This window comes from Gymnoscopelus microlampas (genome assembly GCF_963454915.1).
Source record: "Gymnoscopelus microlampas genome assembly, chromosome: 11".
NCBI classification, from domain to species: domain Eukaryota; kingdom Metazoa; phylum Chordata; class Actinopteri; order Myctophiformes; family Myctophidae; genus Gymnoscopelus; species Gymnoscopelus microlampas.
Window position 1 is genome coordinate 39,673,998 of NC_139948.1, and position 16,546 is coordinate 39,690,543.

The following is a 16,546-nucleotide window of genomic DNA, read 5'->3' on the forward strand; positions in this document are numbered from 1 at the left end:
GCCAACACCATGTCCAAAGAAACAAATGAATTTAATCCGGACATCAGCTCAGTGGAGCGGAACTATCACGGCTGTTGTAAAAGAGATTTACAGCTCTCAAAGAAAGCCTCTGCCAACTTAATTATAAAATGTTAATACCAAGGGTCAGTAAGGTGTGTGTCCGCGTCCGTGTGCATATTTGATGCTCATTCTGGTTTAACCACATGAACCCTATTCTGGGGTGAACATTCAGTGAAAATAGCAGATCTACAAGCTCTGTTATATTATGCAAAGATATTCGGTGTAGAGGGGAAAAGGAGTGGGCTTTAGTATAGACCACTGGGGGGAGTCCAGTTAATGAAGTATAGACAGGGTTTAAGACAAAGTGGTTAATGCACAAAAAGGGTCTATTAAAAGTGTTTGAGATACACCAATATGCACAATTTACATAATCATATAGTTTGGCTCACAGGACTGTAACACGGGAACACATTCATGTTTAACCATGTGTTGGAAAAGTTCAATCATAATAATAATCAAAACTAATCAGAGTCTGTCATGCTTTTCATTCATAACTGACTTAAATGGTTAGATTGTGATCTCAGTGCTCAATGAATCCTAGCCCAGCGCTGGTACATTTAGTCTAACAGGTACATTTGTCGACCCTAACTGCCACTTTGAGATATTAAGGGGACCTTATCACAAAATTAATTTGGCTGGTTTAGTAATGGAAGGCTGATGTTTTTTGGAAATCATAACCCACGGGGCAGTTTAATGAATAGCTTAACTGTATAATGAATAGCCTAACTAAGTTTGCAGCCTTGTGATGCACCATAACAATGACCGAATGCTCTTGGGTTCCATATCCAGAATGGCTGTGATGATAACATCCATTCTGGCTTTGGTGACTCATGGACACAAATTTAGGCCCGAGTCTCTCAAAGGTCACAGACATCAGATGATTCTGGGAAAATCAATCCCTTTCAAAGCTTGAAAGTGTTTTCAAGCTTTAGACTAAGGGGTCTTCAACATTGTTCAGGCAAAGGACTTCTTAGCTGAGAGAGAGATGAAGCAGGTACACTCTACTATATATTGTATAAATCTGTGTTGCAGATTAAACCTTTTCATAGATTTCATAGACTTGTTTGACAGCACCGTCATGTATGTTGGATTCATGTTAATGTATGTTGTATATTCATGTATGTTGTTATTCATGTGTATTTTCAGATATTAACCACTTAAACCGCCGATGACCTTTCACGCTGTACTTGGTCTGCTCTTTTTTCCCTCGGCACCAAACCTCTTGAGGCGTGTGTGAGCTGCTATTTTTGGCTAAAGTTCAAGTGGTTAATGTAAAAAAAATCCTATCACATTTGGTGCCCCCCCTGTAGTAACACTGAGGACCTCCTAGGAGTCCCGGACCCCCTGTTGAAGACCCCTGCTTTAGACCCAATGCTTATGATACAGATGCCTGTTTTTGGCCCAATTAAAACATTCTAAATTGTTCGACATTCAGTCCTAATAGAATACAATCAAACTACATGGAGATTGTTGATTTTATTATGATCAACATTTTCAAAAATCATATCAGAATACAAACAAAAACGTTATTAAATAAATACATTCTAAAATGAGGCTGAAAGGTATCGCTAAAGCTGGTACAGGATGCAAAAAAAACTATTGGTAATTATTCTTCTCAAGTCCACTTCCTATGACACTCCTACTGTATATTGAATTGCATTCATACAGTCCTCAAAAACAAAACCATTTATTTCAATTGCACACTTCAACTGTTGCAGAATTTATATGGACATATGGACACATATTTGATAAAAAGCTACTGGTTTGTATTCAGGTTGTACTTTAGGCTTTACTGCACACACTGACTGATACTGTTGCCCCCAAACCATTCTGAGATGATCGTCTGGGTTGCAACCAATGGAACAAAACATAGGTAAGAAATAGGGTTGTTGTCAAAAACTAAATACACAAAATCTATGAGAATGGATGGTGTTAGGGTTCAATAGTGGCTGTAGTGTAGAGTATAATATGAGAAAAGGGGGATCTAGCGATATAGAGTGCAAGATGGTTTAAGGCCCCTCGGCAAACACCAGAGCAATGTTTGCTGACTATACACGGTACATTAACAAAGATTTGTTTTAAAAATGTATACATTTAATTAAATACAGATATGATTTTGGTATGGTCCCCTGGAGTTTCTTTCTCATTTCATGTAATAACATTTTGCCGTTATATTTCTTGCTGCTGGTGGATAGCTGATGGGTGAAATCAGACCTTTGCTATTTAATTTGTAATATACGTTGAGGGAGGACTTGAATTGATCCCCAAGGGGAAATTACTTCTCTGCATTGAGCCACCATAGCGGAGCGCACCACGGAACATTTGGAGGTTAAGTGTCTTGCTCAGGAGCACTTAACCTGGAGGAGCCCAGGCTCGAACCGGGGGAGCGCTACGCGTACCTCCTGGGCTGCTGTCGCATGACAGTTAGCCTACATCTAATTATATCTACCAGAAATGTACTGGTTACAGCAGTACAACTGTTTCATGTCAAGGACCCCCAAATTGATATGTATTTGGCCGCGGACCCCCCATTTGAACATTTTTGTGCCAGTAAGTAAATAAAGCTAAAACAGCGTCTATGCACACGCTCTCAGCGTGGCACGAAGTGACTGTAGATCTGCTATTTTTGAATAGCCAACATATAAATGGATAAAGTGGGTAAAATGAATGTGATGCTATATTTACTACTGTTTTTGGGGACCCCTGGGGGTCCCCGGACCTCACTTTGAGAACCACTGGGTTCCAGTGTTGGATTTGAATCCCCTTTGAATGCTGTAGAAATGTCTCAGTAATGCTAAGGTGCTTATAGGACTTAGTTATAGTTATAGATATAGTTCCATTTCAGCTGGCTCACATGGTGTAGCCATTTACGGGGTGCTCCTTCCATTCCGACATCTCACCACTCCGACTAGTGGCTTCCGCGTGCGGTTAAGGTTAGGGTTAGGGTTAGGTATAGGGTTAGTCAACGTCGGAAAGGCGACATGTCGGAAAGGAGAAATGCACCCGCCATTTACACCCACACACCATAGGGGTGAAAAGGCTCCCCATATCATAGAAAAACACCTTTAGATTGGCACCATGCAGCCCTCAGTCACGTGTGAGGACAGTACTAGTACAGGACCTTTTCTTCACAATGATATCACTATCAATCTGTACACCACTGGAGCTTTTCTAACTCTGTATACTATTCACTGAAGTTATGTACTGGGTATAAGCAAAGATTGCGGGGCAATTCACACATAATTTATGGGAACAATGGCTCGTGGTACCGGATGTACAGTATTAACCACTTAGGCTCTAATCTATACTTCATCATATGACAAATAGCAGGGGATAATAAAGCAGCACTATGTAACCGTTTAGCTAACTATATAGCATATTATGTCCCACAAAATTATAAAGTTACATGATTAAGCAATAACAATCATCCTTCCATAAATGTATAGACTCGGAGGGGTCCCTTCTAGGGGCTTGACTGTATTACTATGTGATAGGGGAGACAATGAGTTTCCTCCTGGCATTTGCCAAGGCACCAAGGCAGAACTGCCAGTCAAAGCGAAGACTAGCCAATCACAAGTATGTCCTCGCCGGACAAGCTTGCAGAGACTCTTGGGTAATGAAGACAAAGACGTTGGCTGCCATGTTATTTGTGTCCAAAGTGGACACCGATACCCCAAACTACATAGTGCTGCTTTAAAGTGGTTAAGTGGTTATGTGGTTAAGTGGTTTAAGATGAGCGGTTGATACAAAAACAGATGCTTTAAGTGGGTACCATGTTTCCTTAAGCTTTCCTTGTGCTCTGATACTGGGCTACAACAACCCTGTGCATTTTAAGGAGATGGCTCAAACAGGATTGAACAATGCCTTACACTTACAGTATCCACAGTAGAATATGTTGTGTGTGAGTAAAACTGCACATCCGAGTGTGTCCTCGCTGATGTTGGCATTGTCACTTTACAAAACATTTAACATAGATTTCACAAGAAACACACACACATACATTTCTAAAGTTTTCACTTCTGAAGTTCTTACCAATAGAAAACAAAAATAAGAGTAAAAATGGGCACCTGGAGGCTAAATTATAGGGTAAAAACATTCCCCTCTTAGTCTGTATCATCTGAGCTGTTTCCACAGGGGTGGGACTCTGAGCACGCCTCTCATTCTCCACCCACTCCATCTCATGGCTTCGTGGTGGCGGTGGTGGTGGTGGGTGGGGTCAGTACTCCCAAAGAGCCGATGAATCAACAGAGGCACCGTCACCCTTCAACGTGCCCCCCTGATCTCCACGGAGGTACTTGCCATTGGATCCTTTGATGCCGATCCGCCCGTGCTCCAGGAACTCAAGGAAAAAGTCCTCGGGCTTGTCACCGTCTGAACACACCAAGCCACTGTTGGAGACGTTCCAGAACTTTCCACCTACGCCTGGGGAGACAGAATTAAGAGAATACATATTATGTATTAGCTACAAAAACAAAATGACTTGTAGGGAGAGAGTGAATCAATGATATGCCCATACAAGCAAGCATGCACAGGAATATAATACAAAACACTGACTTTGTATGTGATAAGCGCCATCACTGAAGAACAAGGAGAAGATGTCATAGACAGATCGGTTGCAATCCAGTGTGTTGGCGCTCTTGTGGTGACACACAAAGCCGTTCTCTCCGCGCAGGATCAGCATGGGCCGGTTGATGAGTTTCATCAGAAAGAGTTCATCGTCGCCTGCAAATAAAGGCCACACACAAACACAGAGTGAAAATCATTCATCCAGCCAGTGTCCCTCAACATTGGCTGATTTGAAAGATGATTTCAAATTGAGCACGCTACATTGATTGGGGGAACATTGGTCTTTTGAGCACTCACCCACTGTGTCGCTGACCGCTGAGAGCTGTCCGTTCTTTCTCGTGGATACATACTTCCCGTTGCTGGCCTTTAGTGACACCCTACGACCTCGCCATTCAATGTCAAACATTGTGTTTCTCTCTCTGGACACAAAGAGGCGGATGGAGTAACAGGGTTTACAGAGTTCAAAGAGGTGTGAGAAAAGCCAGGTCTATAAGAAACAAGAAAATGTCTGTGCCAAGTATCAGTCAGACCGACCATTAACAGAAACTCACTTGTCTGTAGCAGTTGATTGGATCTCTCCGTGAGAGACAAGAGTCCAGTAGGACCCGCCATTGGTTCTGAACATGCACTTCTTGCTTTCCTTGTCAATCTCCATCTGGAAAGTCTCCATGTCTGTCTCCACATCCTGATTGGCTGAGATGCTCACACCTGACAAAATGAATGGGAATAAAGAGAGAGCTGCTAAGCAACTATTTCGTTGTTCAAACAGACAAGATGAACGAATGGCATTTGCACTATCAGGCATTGCCTTTAGTGAGCATACAGACAATGTGACATTTCATTACAACAGGACTTGAAGGCCAGTCTGGAGCCAGGTGGGAGGCCATGTTTGAGACGGCCGAACCCTTCAGTGCCGCACCGTGGCAACAAGGGGGGAAGGGCGGCAGTGAGGATGTCAGATCATCTCCATATTTGGTCGAAAACTCCATTATGGGCAAAATGTCGGGGGGCCCCTGTACTTACAATACAGGGAACGGGGGACATACTAGTCTCGCATAGCCCAATTTTCAGAGATCTCCGCCTGCTGATAAAGTAAGTCTGGTGACGTTCTAATTCTAAGAGGTGGGTGGTAACAAATTCTGAGATTAAAATAAAAAAGGACAGAGGGCGTTCCTTCCTAATTCCTAATAAGGCGGTTAAGGCGTGTCCTAAACATCGGTTAAAGCATTGTCACTGGTTGCCTTCGGTGGATGCTCAAGCCCATACATTTAAATGCAATTGGTACAAAGTTCAGGAGGGAAGACCACATCAATTAACAATCTCCTCCCCCATGTAATCGCCTCCAATCTGGCCGACATCAACTCCTCCCAAGCTCACCTGCTTGTGATGGCAAGGGTTGTATTTATACCACGCCGTGCCTGCTCGCGTTCATGCTCAGTGTTTCTTGCATCCCGCCCCCTCCCCTTCTCCTCATGCTTAAAACTAACCTTGCTTAAAACTAACCTTCATCAGGCCCCTCATCCCACCACTCATCCCTCCCCTCCTCCCCTTCACTCACTCACTTACTCGCCCCCCAACCACGTCATCCCGTCGTCATCCCATCACCTCCACCTCACTCAATCCCTCTCCTCCCCCCACGCCCACCTTCCCTCCGCACTCCCTACATCCGCCCCTCCAACCTCTCATCCCCCTCAAACCCTTCTCACCCCTCGGGCCCCCGACCACACCTTTCCCACTAAGGCTCCCCTCCCCCTCAGCCCGACAACCTTCTAACCTTCTCTTCCTTCCACAGTGGCACCAAACACACATAACCAATGCATTCCTCTGTTTGATGGTGTGGTCTTTGCTAGTAAATGTATATGTATCCAGACAATTGACAGGTGGAGATACAGATAGGCCACAGCTGAATGGTTAGTGAGCCCGCCTATAGGACTCCGGAGGTCCTGGAGGTCCTAGATACGATTCCAGCCCTCAGCAATGAGTCGAAATGTCCCTGAGCAAGACACTTAACCCTACTGCTCCCCCCTCCGTGCTCCTCAGCTGGGTGATCACATCCCACAGACAATTCCCCCGTGGGATGTGATAGGTATCAAAAAGAAATATATATATATATAAACGATCATCTGGCTATGCGAGACCAGGCCACAAAAACAGTATTATGATGATGTTATATTGCAGTATGACCAAGTCTTCAGTGTCGATTGTGTACTATGTGCAATGCTGCATATCTCTCCTTACAGGCAGTAGTTGCTCCACATCAACTGACAAAAGCTGCAACTCTGCACTTTCAGGTGCCATAGTGCCACCTTTGCACTATGCTGTTTAACTCTGTAGTGCAGATATAAGCTAATCAATGTTCTCACAGAGAATACAATGATGCTTCCACTGCAGTGACAAATGATGACATTATCTGTTAATGCATTGGTCTTCTTTAAATATTGCCTTCATGGATTGTATGTCTTGTATCAGAGGAATCAAATGTTCCACTACTGACATAATAAAAGAAAAATAATAATCTGCACACCAAGCACCTTCCGTTGAAAGAAACTTATAACAGAACTTTTAATTTGCAAAAGAGGTACATGATGTTTCGAGCAACCCTTTGTCAATTATCAAGGAGGAGGAGAAAAGCCTGTGCTGCTCAAAATGTCACCACCTTTGCAAATTAAAGATTTTTGTTAACAAGAGCTACTTGGTGTGTGGACTTGTCTGTTTCTATTTCACAAGGACATTCTGTATCTAGCACCCATCTGATTTGGTTTTGGGATGTGCAAACTGACCTAACACACAAATCTGTGTATAAAGATACACTGAATATAACATCTATGAGACATGAATTAGGACACACTATTCAACTTTTTCCAGGTGATCTCATTTCCTACGTCAAAGATGCTTGGCTAGTTTCACCCTAAAAAAAACAGTCGGCCCTTGAACAAATTACTAAATTACAATAGATCTCTCTGTAAGTAGATGGCTCATAGCAACAGCGGAATAATAACAGCACTGCTGGTCAGCTATAGTGAGTCATACAGTCCACAGAAAGCAGACAAAAGAACCATACTGACGCCACTATCAATGAGCATGCACCAGGATCATTTTATAAAAGCAATCCATAATCAGTGCATGGTTAATGAGCATAGCTAATGAGCTTTGATTATACAGCGATTATACTCAAAATAGTTCCATTAAAACAACGCTATGGAATTGGCTCTGAATTTCCCATTTGTACAGTAAAGTGCAATTACCTGTGTGCAACCAATGTGCTAAATATAGCTCAAATCTAAAATTACACAGATGCTTTCCCGGTTTTAATGGGCTAAAGGAATCTCATTTTCTTTTTAATCAAAGCAAATTCAAATCCCCCCATAAAAAAATCACATTGGACTAAATCAATCCCTCAGTCTTCCTCGATTTGTTGCCCCTGACAATCGATCCCCTAGCAGGCTAAAACACATCAGCAGTCTTTTTTGCAGCTATCTCTCTTACTACCATCATAACCTTGAATTCATTTCCTGCTGTACCTCCTCACTGAAGTGTTAAGCTGTCCCCGCTCCCCTGCCTCCTGGGCAGTGAAGGTCCCCTCTTTTTTCACTACTTAAATCCTCGATTTACTGATGCAGTTTCAGATCTCAACGATCCCCAGACGTTCCCAAATCTCACGCTCAGATATGCAGCTTTAATACACTGCTCATATGAAAGCATGAGTTATCCAAAGAGCCCCAAAAGCTAATTAAGCACTAAATTAATATCCCAAATTTAATTAAAACTTGTCACACTAGTCCTGACCCGACTGCTTCATTGCAACTGGTGTAAAATCTAACAGTAGATTCTTAATGTATATTTATTCGTGTCGTGTCGGTGTGTGGAGAGGTGGCAAATACATAACCTCATAATAAAATGAACTCTGTCTGCTGTGGTTGAAATTAGTTGCCACAGAAATATCCCTCAGCCTTTGTCTTAAGCCTGTTACAACACTAATCTCCCTCAGGCACCCCTCCACCCACCCTGTTCTGTTCCTTCTCTTACTGTAATTCCCTCTGTGGTGAAATGCAAATCTGCACTGCAGGCCTCTCTAAGCAGCTTTCAGTACATTGTTCCTTAAAAACATAAAGGGAGCCACCAAAAGGACAAAACACGATAATCTAAAAACAATTAGGCCATGTCCTCAAAACCACCGAAACATGAAGCAAGAAGATTGACCCACAAGTGAACCCCCAGTAAACCTGTGCTTTATGAATGAAATGATTACAATTGTATTTCAAAAGCCAAATTGCTGCTTTCAACCCCAGTATTCTCCATCCATCGTTCCTGCTAGTTAACCTATTTGTTCTACACCGCAGATCTTCCAAGCTCACGTTGGTCCTAGTAAGTGATCTGTCTGGTGACCCCTGGACATGATCTGTTTTTAGCTGCTCTTTCACAGGCTTAACGATCACAGTCCACTGCAATCTAGTTTTTTGACATTATTCATAAAGTAGAAACCACTTATTTTAGAGATAGACTTCACTCTCACTTTTGGGCTGAAGTTTGAGAGGTATTATTTTGAAAGAGAAAATAGCTGCGTGTCTGATGCTCATTGGTGGTAATGAAGTAGCACCCCCATGGAGTCAGCTCTGCTCCACTTAATCTTCAGTGGACACACAGTGGAAATGACAAAGCCCATTAAAACAATTACTGACTCAGAAAGGCTGTCAACAGCCACAATTATACTCTGTCAATACTTTGTCTCTCACACTTTGAAAATAGCACATCTACAAAGCTCATTACATGTGGCGATTTGATGTGCTGCGAGTTTGTAAAATCTGCTATGCTTAATACTATAGGCTATACATTAAGCATGCCACTGACTGGATAGAGTATGCAGGCAAGATATGTGAGTTATTCTTCAGTTGTTTGTGAGTGACGAATCCATAATGACATTTCCATTAGGCTATCATCATCTTTTAGCCCATGAATGTGGAAAACCATGTGTCTCTGCTAATGTACTGTACTTTTTCTAAAGGTCATCGCATTCAGTCCATGCGTGGATCTACTGGAAACAAGAACATATAGTGCTATTTCATTCAGTGCATGGGATCTACTGGAAACAAGAACAATACTAGTGCTATTTCATCTCCACCCTGTTGATGGTTTTGCACAGTGTATATGACGCAAAAGAATACAGTCTGAGCAGTCCTCGCTACTGCCATCCCAACAGCTAACCTGGTTTGGTTCCCATTAGCTTTCCTAAATGCAAATGAGTAAAACAATGTATGATGAAGAAGTGGATCATGAACAGAATATTAGAGTGATTTGATTTGATTTGATTTGATTTGATTTGATTTGATTTGATTTAATTTGATTTGATTTGATTCACCCAGCTGATTGCTGCTCAGATTATGTTGGGGTGGATAAGTGTCTCGCTCACATAGTGACACATAGTGACACATAGTGAACAGGTGACCCTTTGATTACCAGACGGCCTCTCTACCCACTAATACTTGCCAAAGAACGAGGTTGGTAATATCTACCTTCCTAAAGGAGATACATCACTCTGTTTTTGATAAGCGCAAACAGCATTGCAACGCCACTGACAGCTGTTGCTGTCAACTTTGACTGGCATGAATTAAGACTTTTCATTTTGAAGATACCTTCCAAAATGTCTCAAAATGGAGAGGGCCTTTTGACCTGTGGGGTCCACTTTCTTGCACTAGACTGCAATAGACTCTTAAATGTCTGTTCAAGATTTTGAGAATATCTGAGAGAAAACGTTAAAGCAATTATTTGCAAGCAAACAAGACTCAGTTCTCAAAAGTTAAAATGTATCCTATTGTGAAAGTCATGCTTTCGTCAAACCACCAAAACATTTTGACCGCAGGAGCCGAAACAAAAGCATGCCAATCGATCACGTTTGTGATGATCTAATACTCCATATTAAACTCTTCCTTCTTAAGGGAACACAAGAGGGACAAGTGATTGCGCCACAAAACCTAACTTTTCCTCACCACAGCACTGTAGTCTTATTACCTTGCTTGACGGAGACAAATCTGTTGTTGGTAGCCTGGAATACAACTTGCGGATGACTCTCCTCTAAATCAAACAGCTCGTCCTTTCCGGGCTTGGAGCATCGGCCGGAACGCAGGGTGCCCGTGGGCCCAATTGGGGTCAGGTACTTCCCATCACAGTCCTTGAAGGCCAGCTTGCCAGATTTGAGCTCTAGGGTGAAGGTGGTGGCGGGCGCGTTCTCTTTCACCAGTTTACCATCGTTGCAGAGGAAGCGGCCATCGCAGGACTTCAGGCTGTACTTCCCCTCCACGTAGACCAAAGTGACCAGGGAGGTCACCCCCCAGGGAATGTTGCTTTGCACCGACATCTCCCCCTCCGACTTGGACAGTTGGGCGTAGCGCTTGCGGGTCACGCTGAGCAGGCTAGCCTGCGGATGCAGCGCCAAGTGAACGGCCCACAGCTCAGGCTCTCCGATGGTTTGGGCGAAGCATGACAGGTAGTCGGCAGAGCCACCGAAGTACCGCAAGTAACTCTCCGACTGGAGAGCCCAGCGACCGTCCGACTGCGCCACGATGAGGAAGCGGCAGTTGGCGTCGGGCCTCTCTGCCCCGCAGCTGACCTTCCCGTCTTTGTCTGAGGCCAGGTACCGTCCCAGGTGGCTGCGAAGGAACACTGTCTGTCCCTCGTGGTCGTCGTGCTCCAGTGACCAGATCTGCTTCTTCTTCATGCTGGAGCCCGAGGCGTTTACCTTGAAGCCAAAGGCCTCGGCCGTCAGATAGCGGTTCTCATGGTTGATGAGGCCAAACTGGAGCTTCAGGGCGTTGTTGACTCCGTTTGTGGGCATGCTTTGATCCGTTCCTCACTTCAAAAATTGGAAGTGAAAGTGAAGTGAAAACTGTTCCGCCGGACAAACGAGGGGAAGGGCAAAAGGGGAGAAAATGTGCATGGAACGGGGTCAAACAAAGGACAAAATATTTGACAACCCCACCCCCCCTCTTGTCTCTCAAGCTGTAAATTAGCACCACTTATCTCCCTTAATGGAACACTCAGTATTCCTCTCTGTAGCTCTCCTTTCTCTCTCTCTCTCTCTCTTCCCCTGATGGTTTGCACGGGCACACATGCTCTCTGTTCCCTAATCAGATGGGATTAAAATCAGCAGGACACGGCACCTCAATCCAACAAGCCGCTGACGTCACGCACCAGCGCTCCAACCATACAGTAGAGTAGCCTACCTCTCCGTCTTCCTACCTCTCCCTCTTCCTGCCTGCCTCTCTCCGCTCACACTCATGAGAGAGTTTCATTCGCTATCACTTCCACATCTCGCCACTTTGCACGCTGCTCCCTTCCCTCCTCCTTACTTATCCACTTCCTCCTTCCCAATAACTCATGGTGACACTCTCATTTGTCAAGCCGGGCCCCCACTGGCACTCACTCACATTATCTGGGTCCCATATACTACTAGCCACTCGATCCAATCCAAGGATTATCCTCGCTCTGATCTCCTGGCGAGCCACAGCCTAATTGGAAAATGTCCACAAAGTAAAGCCACATTTGGTCGCTCCCCACTGCTTGTCCATGTCCATGGACCCCCTGATCAAACAGGGTTTGTCCAAGATTGATTGGGTTTTCCAAAGGTCAATATGGCATTGCATTAGCCTGGCTTGAATCAGATGGGTTCCTGCAAGAGTTAAATCTTGTGTGCAAAGATTTGAATCTCATTCACAAAGAGCTTCTTTCACTTTGTCCAGCATAAATTGGGCTTACTGATTATTTAGAGGCATTACTTTGAATTCCTAGAGCTGTAGAAGGGTTTCCATAGAAAATAATTGTTAGCTCTATTGTCTAACACTCCGTTTTATTTTTTTGTTTGTTCCAACTTCCAGAGATGTTGAAATCGTGTGAAGTCTATGAGGTTGGCAGAGTGCAATTTGACTGTTCCTTCTTTGGAATTTGCATAAGTGCAGAACATTTGCATTGCCTGGACTTTCACCCTGAAATCCAATGCTCATCCCACTTCTCCCTAACTCTATTCAGTATTCATTGTAATCCTCACAGCCTCCCTGCTGTCAGTCTGTCAGCCATCCGCTAAACAGAGGACAGGCCACCCGTGACCTTTGTCATGGCACACGGCAAGATCAACCTTTCTAAGAGCATTAAAGACCTTATTTACTAGTCCCTGATGGGATGTAACAGATAGTGTGCAAAAGGAACCTCGACACCAAAAATACGAAAGCCACAAGAGTGTGCAATCCAAACTATGATTTACATCTTATAGGTGAAATAATTTGGTTATTTCCTCCTTGTATATTTCTTAACGAGTGTGGTCTGGGATTAGTGCTCTTAATTGGCATGACACTATCAGAGGAATTGGCAAAGTAGGGGGTAACACCTGATAATCTCGAGTTGGTAGTAATAGCTCAAAGCTATTCACCTGTTTCCTAGGCTGTGTATTTTCCACTTCCTGTTGATTTCATTGGATATCATTGGTCATCTGACCAGTTTCATTGGATTTCATTGGATCAAATCGACAGGAAGTGGAAAACGCACAGCCTTGGAAACAGGTGTATAGAAAGGCACAGCATTATTTATTTTAAAAACATCTACAATGAACTCTGACTCAACTCTATGTTGGTATTGAACCCTTGTAAGTTTCATTCAAGTGAATAAGTCTCAACCCATATGAAGGGAGGCCACATGGGAATGAAAGTTTCTATTTGGATTATTATGCCATGGCTACTTTAAATTCACCAAGGTAACAACTGAAGATTTGCTGAAAAAAACAAACAAACTCAGAGGCCTGCAACCAACCAAGTTCACTGGCCACGCTAATTGTTGCCCACATCAAATGTATCCATCAGTCAGTGTCACACCCCAAACTATTTTAAGCTTGCTAGAGTAACCCCTCTACCGCCCTGTTTCCATCCTCTGTTCTATATCGAAGGTTATAGACAGCTTAATATATGAGCAGATTGATAGTGTAGATATCTGTCAGAGAAAACGCTAACTACAGACCTCCCAAGCTTGCACCCCAGGTCTCACCTAACCCCAGACCACATCATAAGGCTAGGATGGCTCGGATGGTTTCCAAGCTATCAATGTGTGTGGTTTAAGATTTTCAAAGATGCAGTTCCTAAGTACTTGTCGAACTACTTCTCCAGAGAAGGGGATGCTCATAGGTACTCCACCAGAGGGAGTTCCTCTGACCTCGTAACCCCAAGTTGAAGTCGTTTAAGGGTAAAAAAAGCATTCTACTACGCAGCCACAACACAGTAGAATGCTCTACTAACTGTCATGATCTGTCTGTTGTATACTCTTATTTTGTAGTAATGTCCTATTGTTTCCCGTTTTTCCTTGTTGCCGCTTCTTGTCTTGTCTCACCAGTATGTAATTGTAATTGTTCTCCACCTGTGTCCTGGTGTGCCCCAGCCAATCCCTGTGTTGATTGTATTTATGTTTCACCTGTGTCCTGTTAGTCTGTGTCTATTTAAACCTCCCTGTGTTCAGTAAATCATTGTCAGATTATAGTTGCTGTCATAGTATATCCAGGCCCTATATGTCCTGGTATATTGCCAGCTAGCGTTGTGAATTTGATAATAAATTATGGAATTTGATCTGCCTGCCTGCCTGTGTGGTTCTGCACTTGGGTCCAACACTTGTCTCATATCGTGACACCAGCCATGAAACAGCCATGAAAGTCTTAAGGTTTAGGGATGACTTAAAAGCTCGAACATTCAAATTGGACTTAGCCAAATTTGTGTTGAATGTTTAATGTGTCACAATGAAAACAAGCCTCTTGCTTTTTGTATCAGCCATTTGCTGTGTTTTAACCCATTGTACTGCCTGCCTCATCAATAAAATACTAAATCAATCAAAAGTCATTTCACCAGACTATGGAGCAGCATCAGCTTCTTTTTATGTACGATATAAGGATTATGAATACACTCCATTGATTTGCGGCTGTACTGCAGCCCTATCTCAATGCATAAACGTATGTCTGATGTCTGATATTTACCTATTTACCTACTGTACCTATTACCTAGGTATATTATCTATAACTATTGTTATACCTGCTGCTAAGTGTTGCCTCTACTTGCACAAGAGACTGTGATGTTCTGCCTCATTCTTATTTTCTATTTTGACCATGTGCCTTATGTAGATATGGCATTGTGTCTTGTTATCTCACTTTGTTTGCTTTGTTGTTCGTTCACTGTTGTCTGCTCTCTGCCACCAGTGTAGATGAGAGGATACAGCATTTACCACACTATTGCAAAGTCCCTTGTTCGATTCTGGCTAGAGACCACAGCAGTAAACTGCAAGATGTTGGAAGCTTGTACAAAAAAACTAATTTCACCCACTCTATTACAAATGTAAACCTGTGTAATGTGACAATAAAGTTGAAGTGGAAGTTGAGTTGAAATTGAGCAGCTTCAACATGTCAGCCTTCACATCACCTGGGCTGGTCGCACAATGCCCCGGTTCGGGGTTCAGCATGGACTCAGATATTGTGCAACATCTACATACTGTGGGGCTGTCACGATTACAAAATATGAGTTGACGATTAATTGTCATACAAATAATTGTGATTAACAATTTAATTGTGTTTTGGACATAATTATTTTCTGTTTGGCCTTTTAGGCTTCATAAACAAAAGTTTCACAGCACAGATATGACAAATATCTTAAATATACAAAGAAATGACTGACGTCAAGGAGTGACACGTTGTGAGCTTGTAGATCTGCTATTTCCACTATTTTTGGAAAATGTTTGAAAATGTATCAACATTTTTCAACATGGAAACTGATAGGAGAGGTTTTTGAGACACTATCCATTTTAAAATAAAAAGTGTTTCCAGTGGAGTAATGAGTAACTCACGACAAAATAAAACACAAGACAGCCAAAGTTTGTATAATCATAAATCATTCTATTGAGAGAACCAGACGAGGTTGTCAGTACATGGTAAAATGTTTCTCTGACGAGATACAGAATGAAAGACAGTTTTAAACCATCATTATCAGTAGCGGTAACCAGGGCAACGTACCATGGTTCCACAAATATCCCAACGCCCTGAAAACAATTTCTCCTATCTAACATTGTTTTACATACCAAGAGCCGAGGCCAGGCAGCAACAAGTTACAGACAACTACTGCAGCAAGTTCATTAAACACAGAGACCTGTGGCCGGGCTGCAATTTCACCCATGAGTGAAGCTATTGTGATATTGAACTTGTTTGACATATTAATAAAACTTCATAATAAAAGTCAATAGAGATATGTGTTTGGTGTCAAGGTAACATGGATATGACATTTTAATTACTCCCAGAGAGGAGAAATACTGTACAAAGTTCAGGGCTTGGGAAGCAAATTCGACATGATTGAGTTAGGCGAAGATGGCATGCTAACATATGATATGATGGCAGATACTAAGATCATTCATAAAATAGATCTTTAGATCTATCAGAAACGATTATGCAAAATAATTTTGATTATCTCAAACAATTGCAATTAGACGATTATGTAATAATTGTGGCAGCCCTACAGTACATCTACAGTTGCACAATGTAAAGCTGACTGGCTTCACTGCCTGCCTGGCACGGAAGATGCTCTACCCATTATCACAAGACTGAGTAGGGTGAAGGCCCAGAGGATCCTCAGGGACCCCAGTCACCCCTATAGTAATGGACTGTTTACTCCGTTACTCTGTTATAGTCTGGCAAATGGTACAGGAGCATCAGCGCCCAATGTATCAGGCTCAGGGACAGTTTCAATCCCCAGGCCATAAGACTCCTGAACTCAAAACAGTGAATTGGATACAGAGTATGACTCTCAGACACACTCAGAGAGAGAGAGAGAGAGAGAGAGAGAGAGAGAGAGAGAGAGAGAGAGAAAGAGAGAGAGAGAGAGAGAGAGAGAGAGAGAGAGAGACTATAGCTTCACAG

At 42.9% G+C, this 16,546-nt stretch overlaps 1 protein-coding gene across 1 annotated transcript; it reads right to left on the reverse strand.

The window, feature by feature from the left end:
• Positions 1 to 2,763: 2,763 nt before the first annotated feature.
• On the reverse strand, positions 2,764 to 11,670 carry LOC311056434 (fascin-2-like). Its single transcript, XM_084073036.1, has 6 exons — positions 10,633 to 11,670; positions 5,178 to 5,334; positions 4,924 to 5,045; positions 4,615 to 4,782; positions 3,081 to 4,482; positions 2,764 to 2,937 (listed from the first exon to the last, which is right to left on the reverse strand). The coding sequence occupies exons 1-5, from the start codon at positions 11,453 to 11,455 to the stop codon at positions 4,277 to 4,279; spliced, it is 1,476 nt and encodes a 491-aa protein (XP_083929162.1). The 5' UTR covers positions 11,456 to 11,670; the 3' UTR covers positions 2,764 to 2,937; positions 3,081 to 4,276.
• Between the last annotated feature and the right edge of the window lie 4,876 nt (positions 11,671 to 16,546).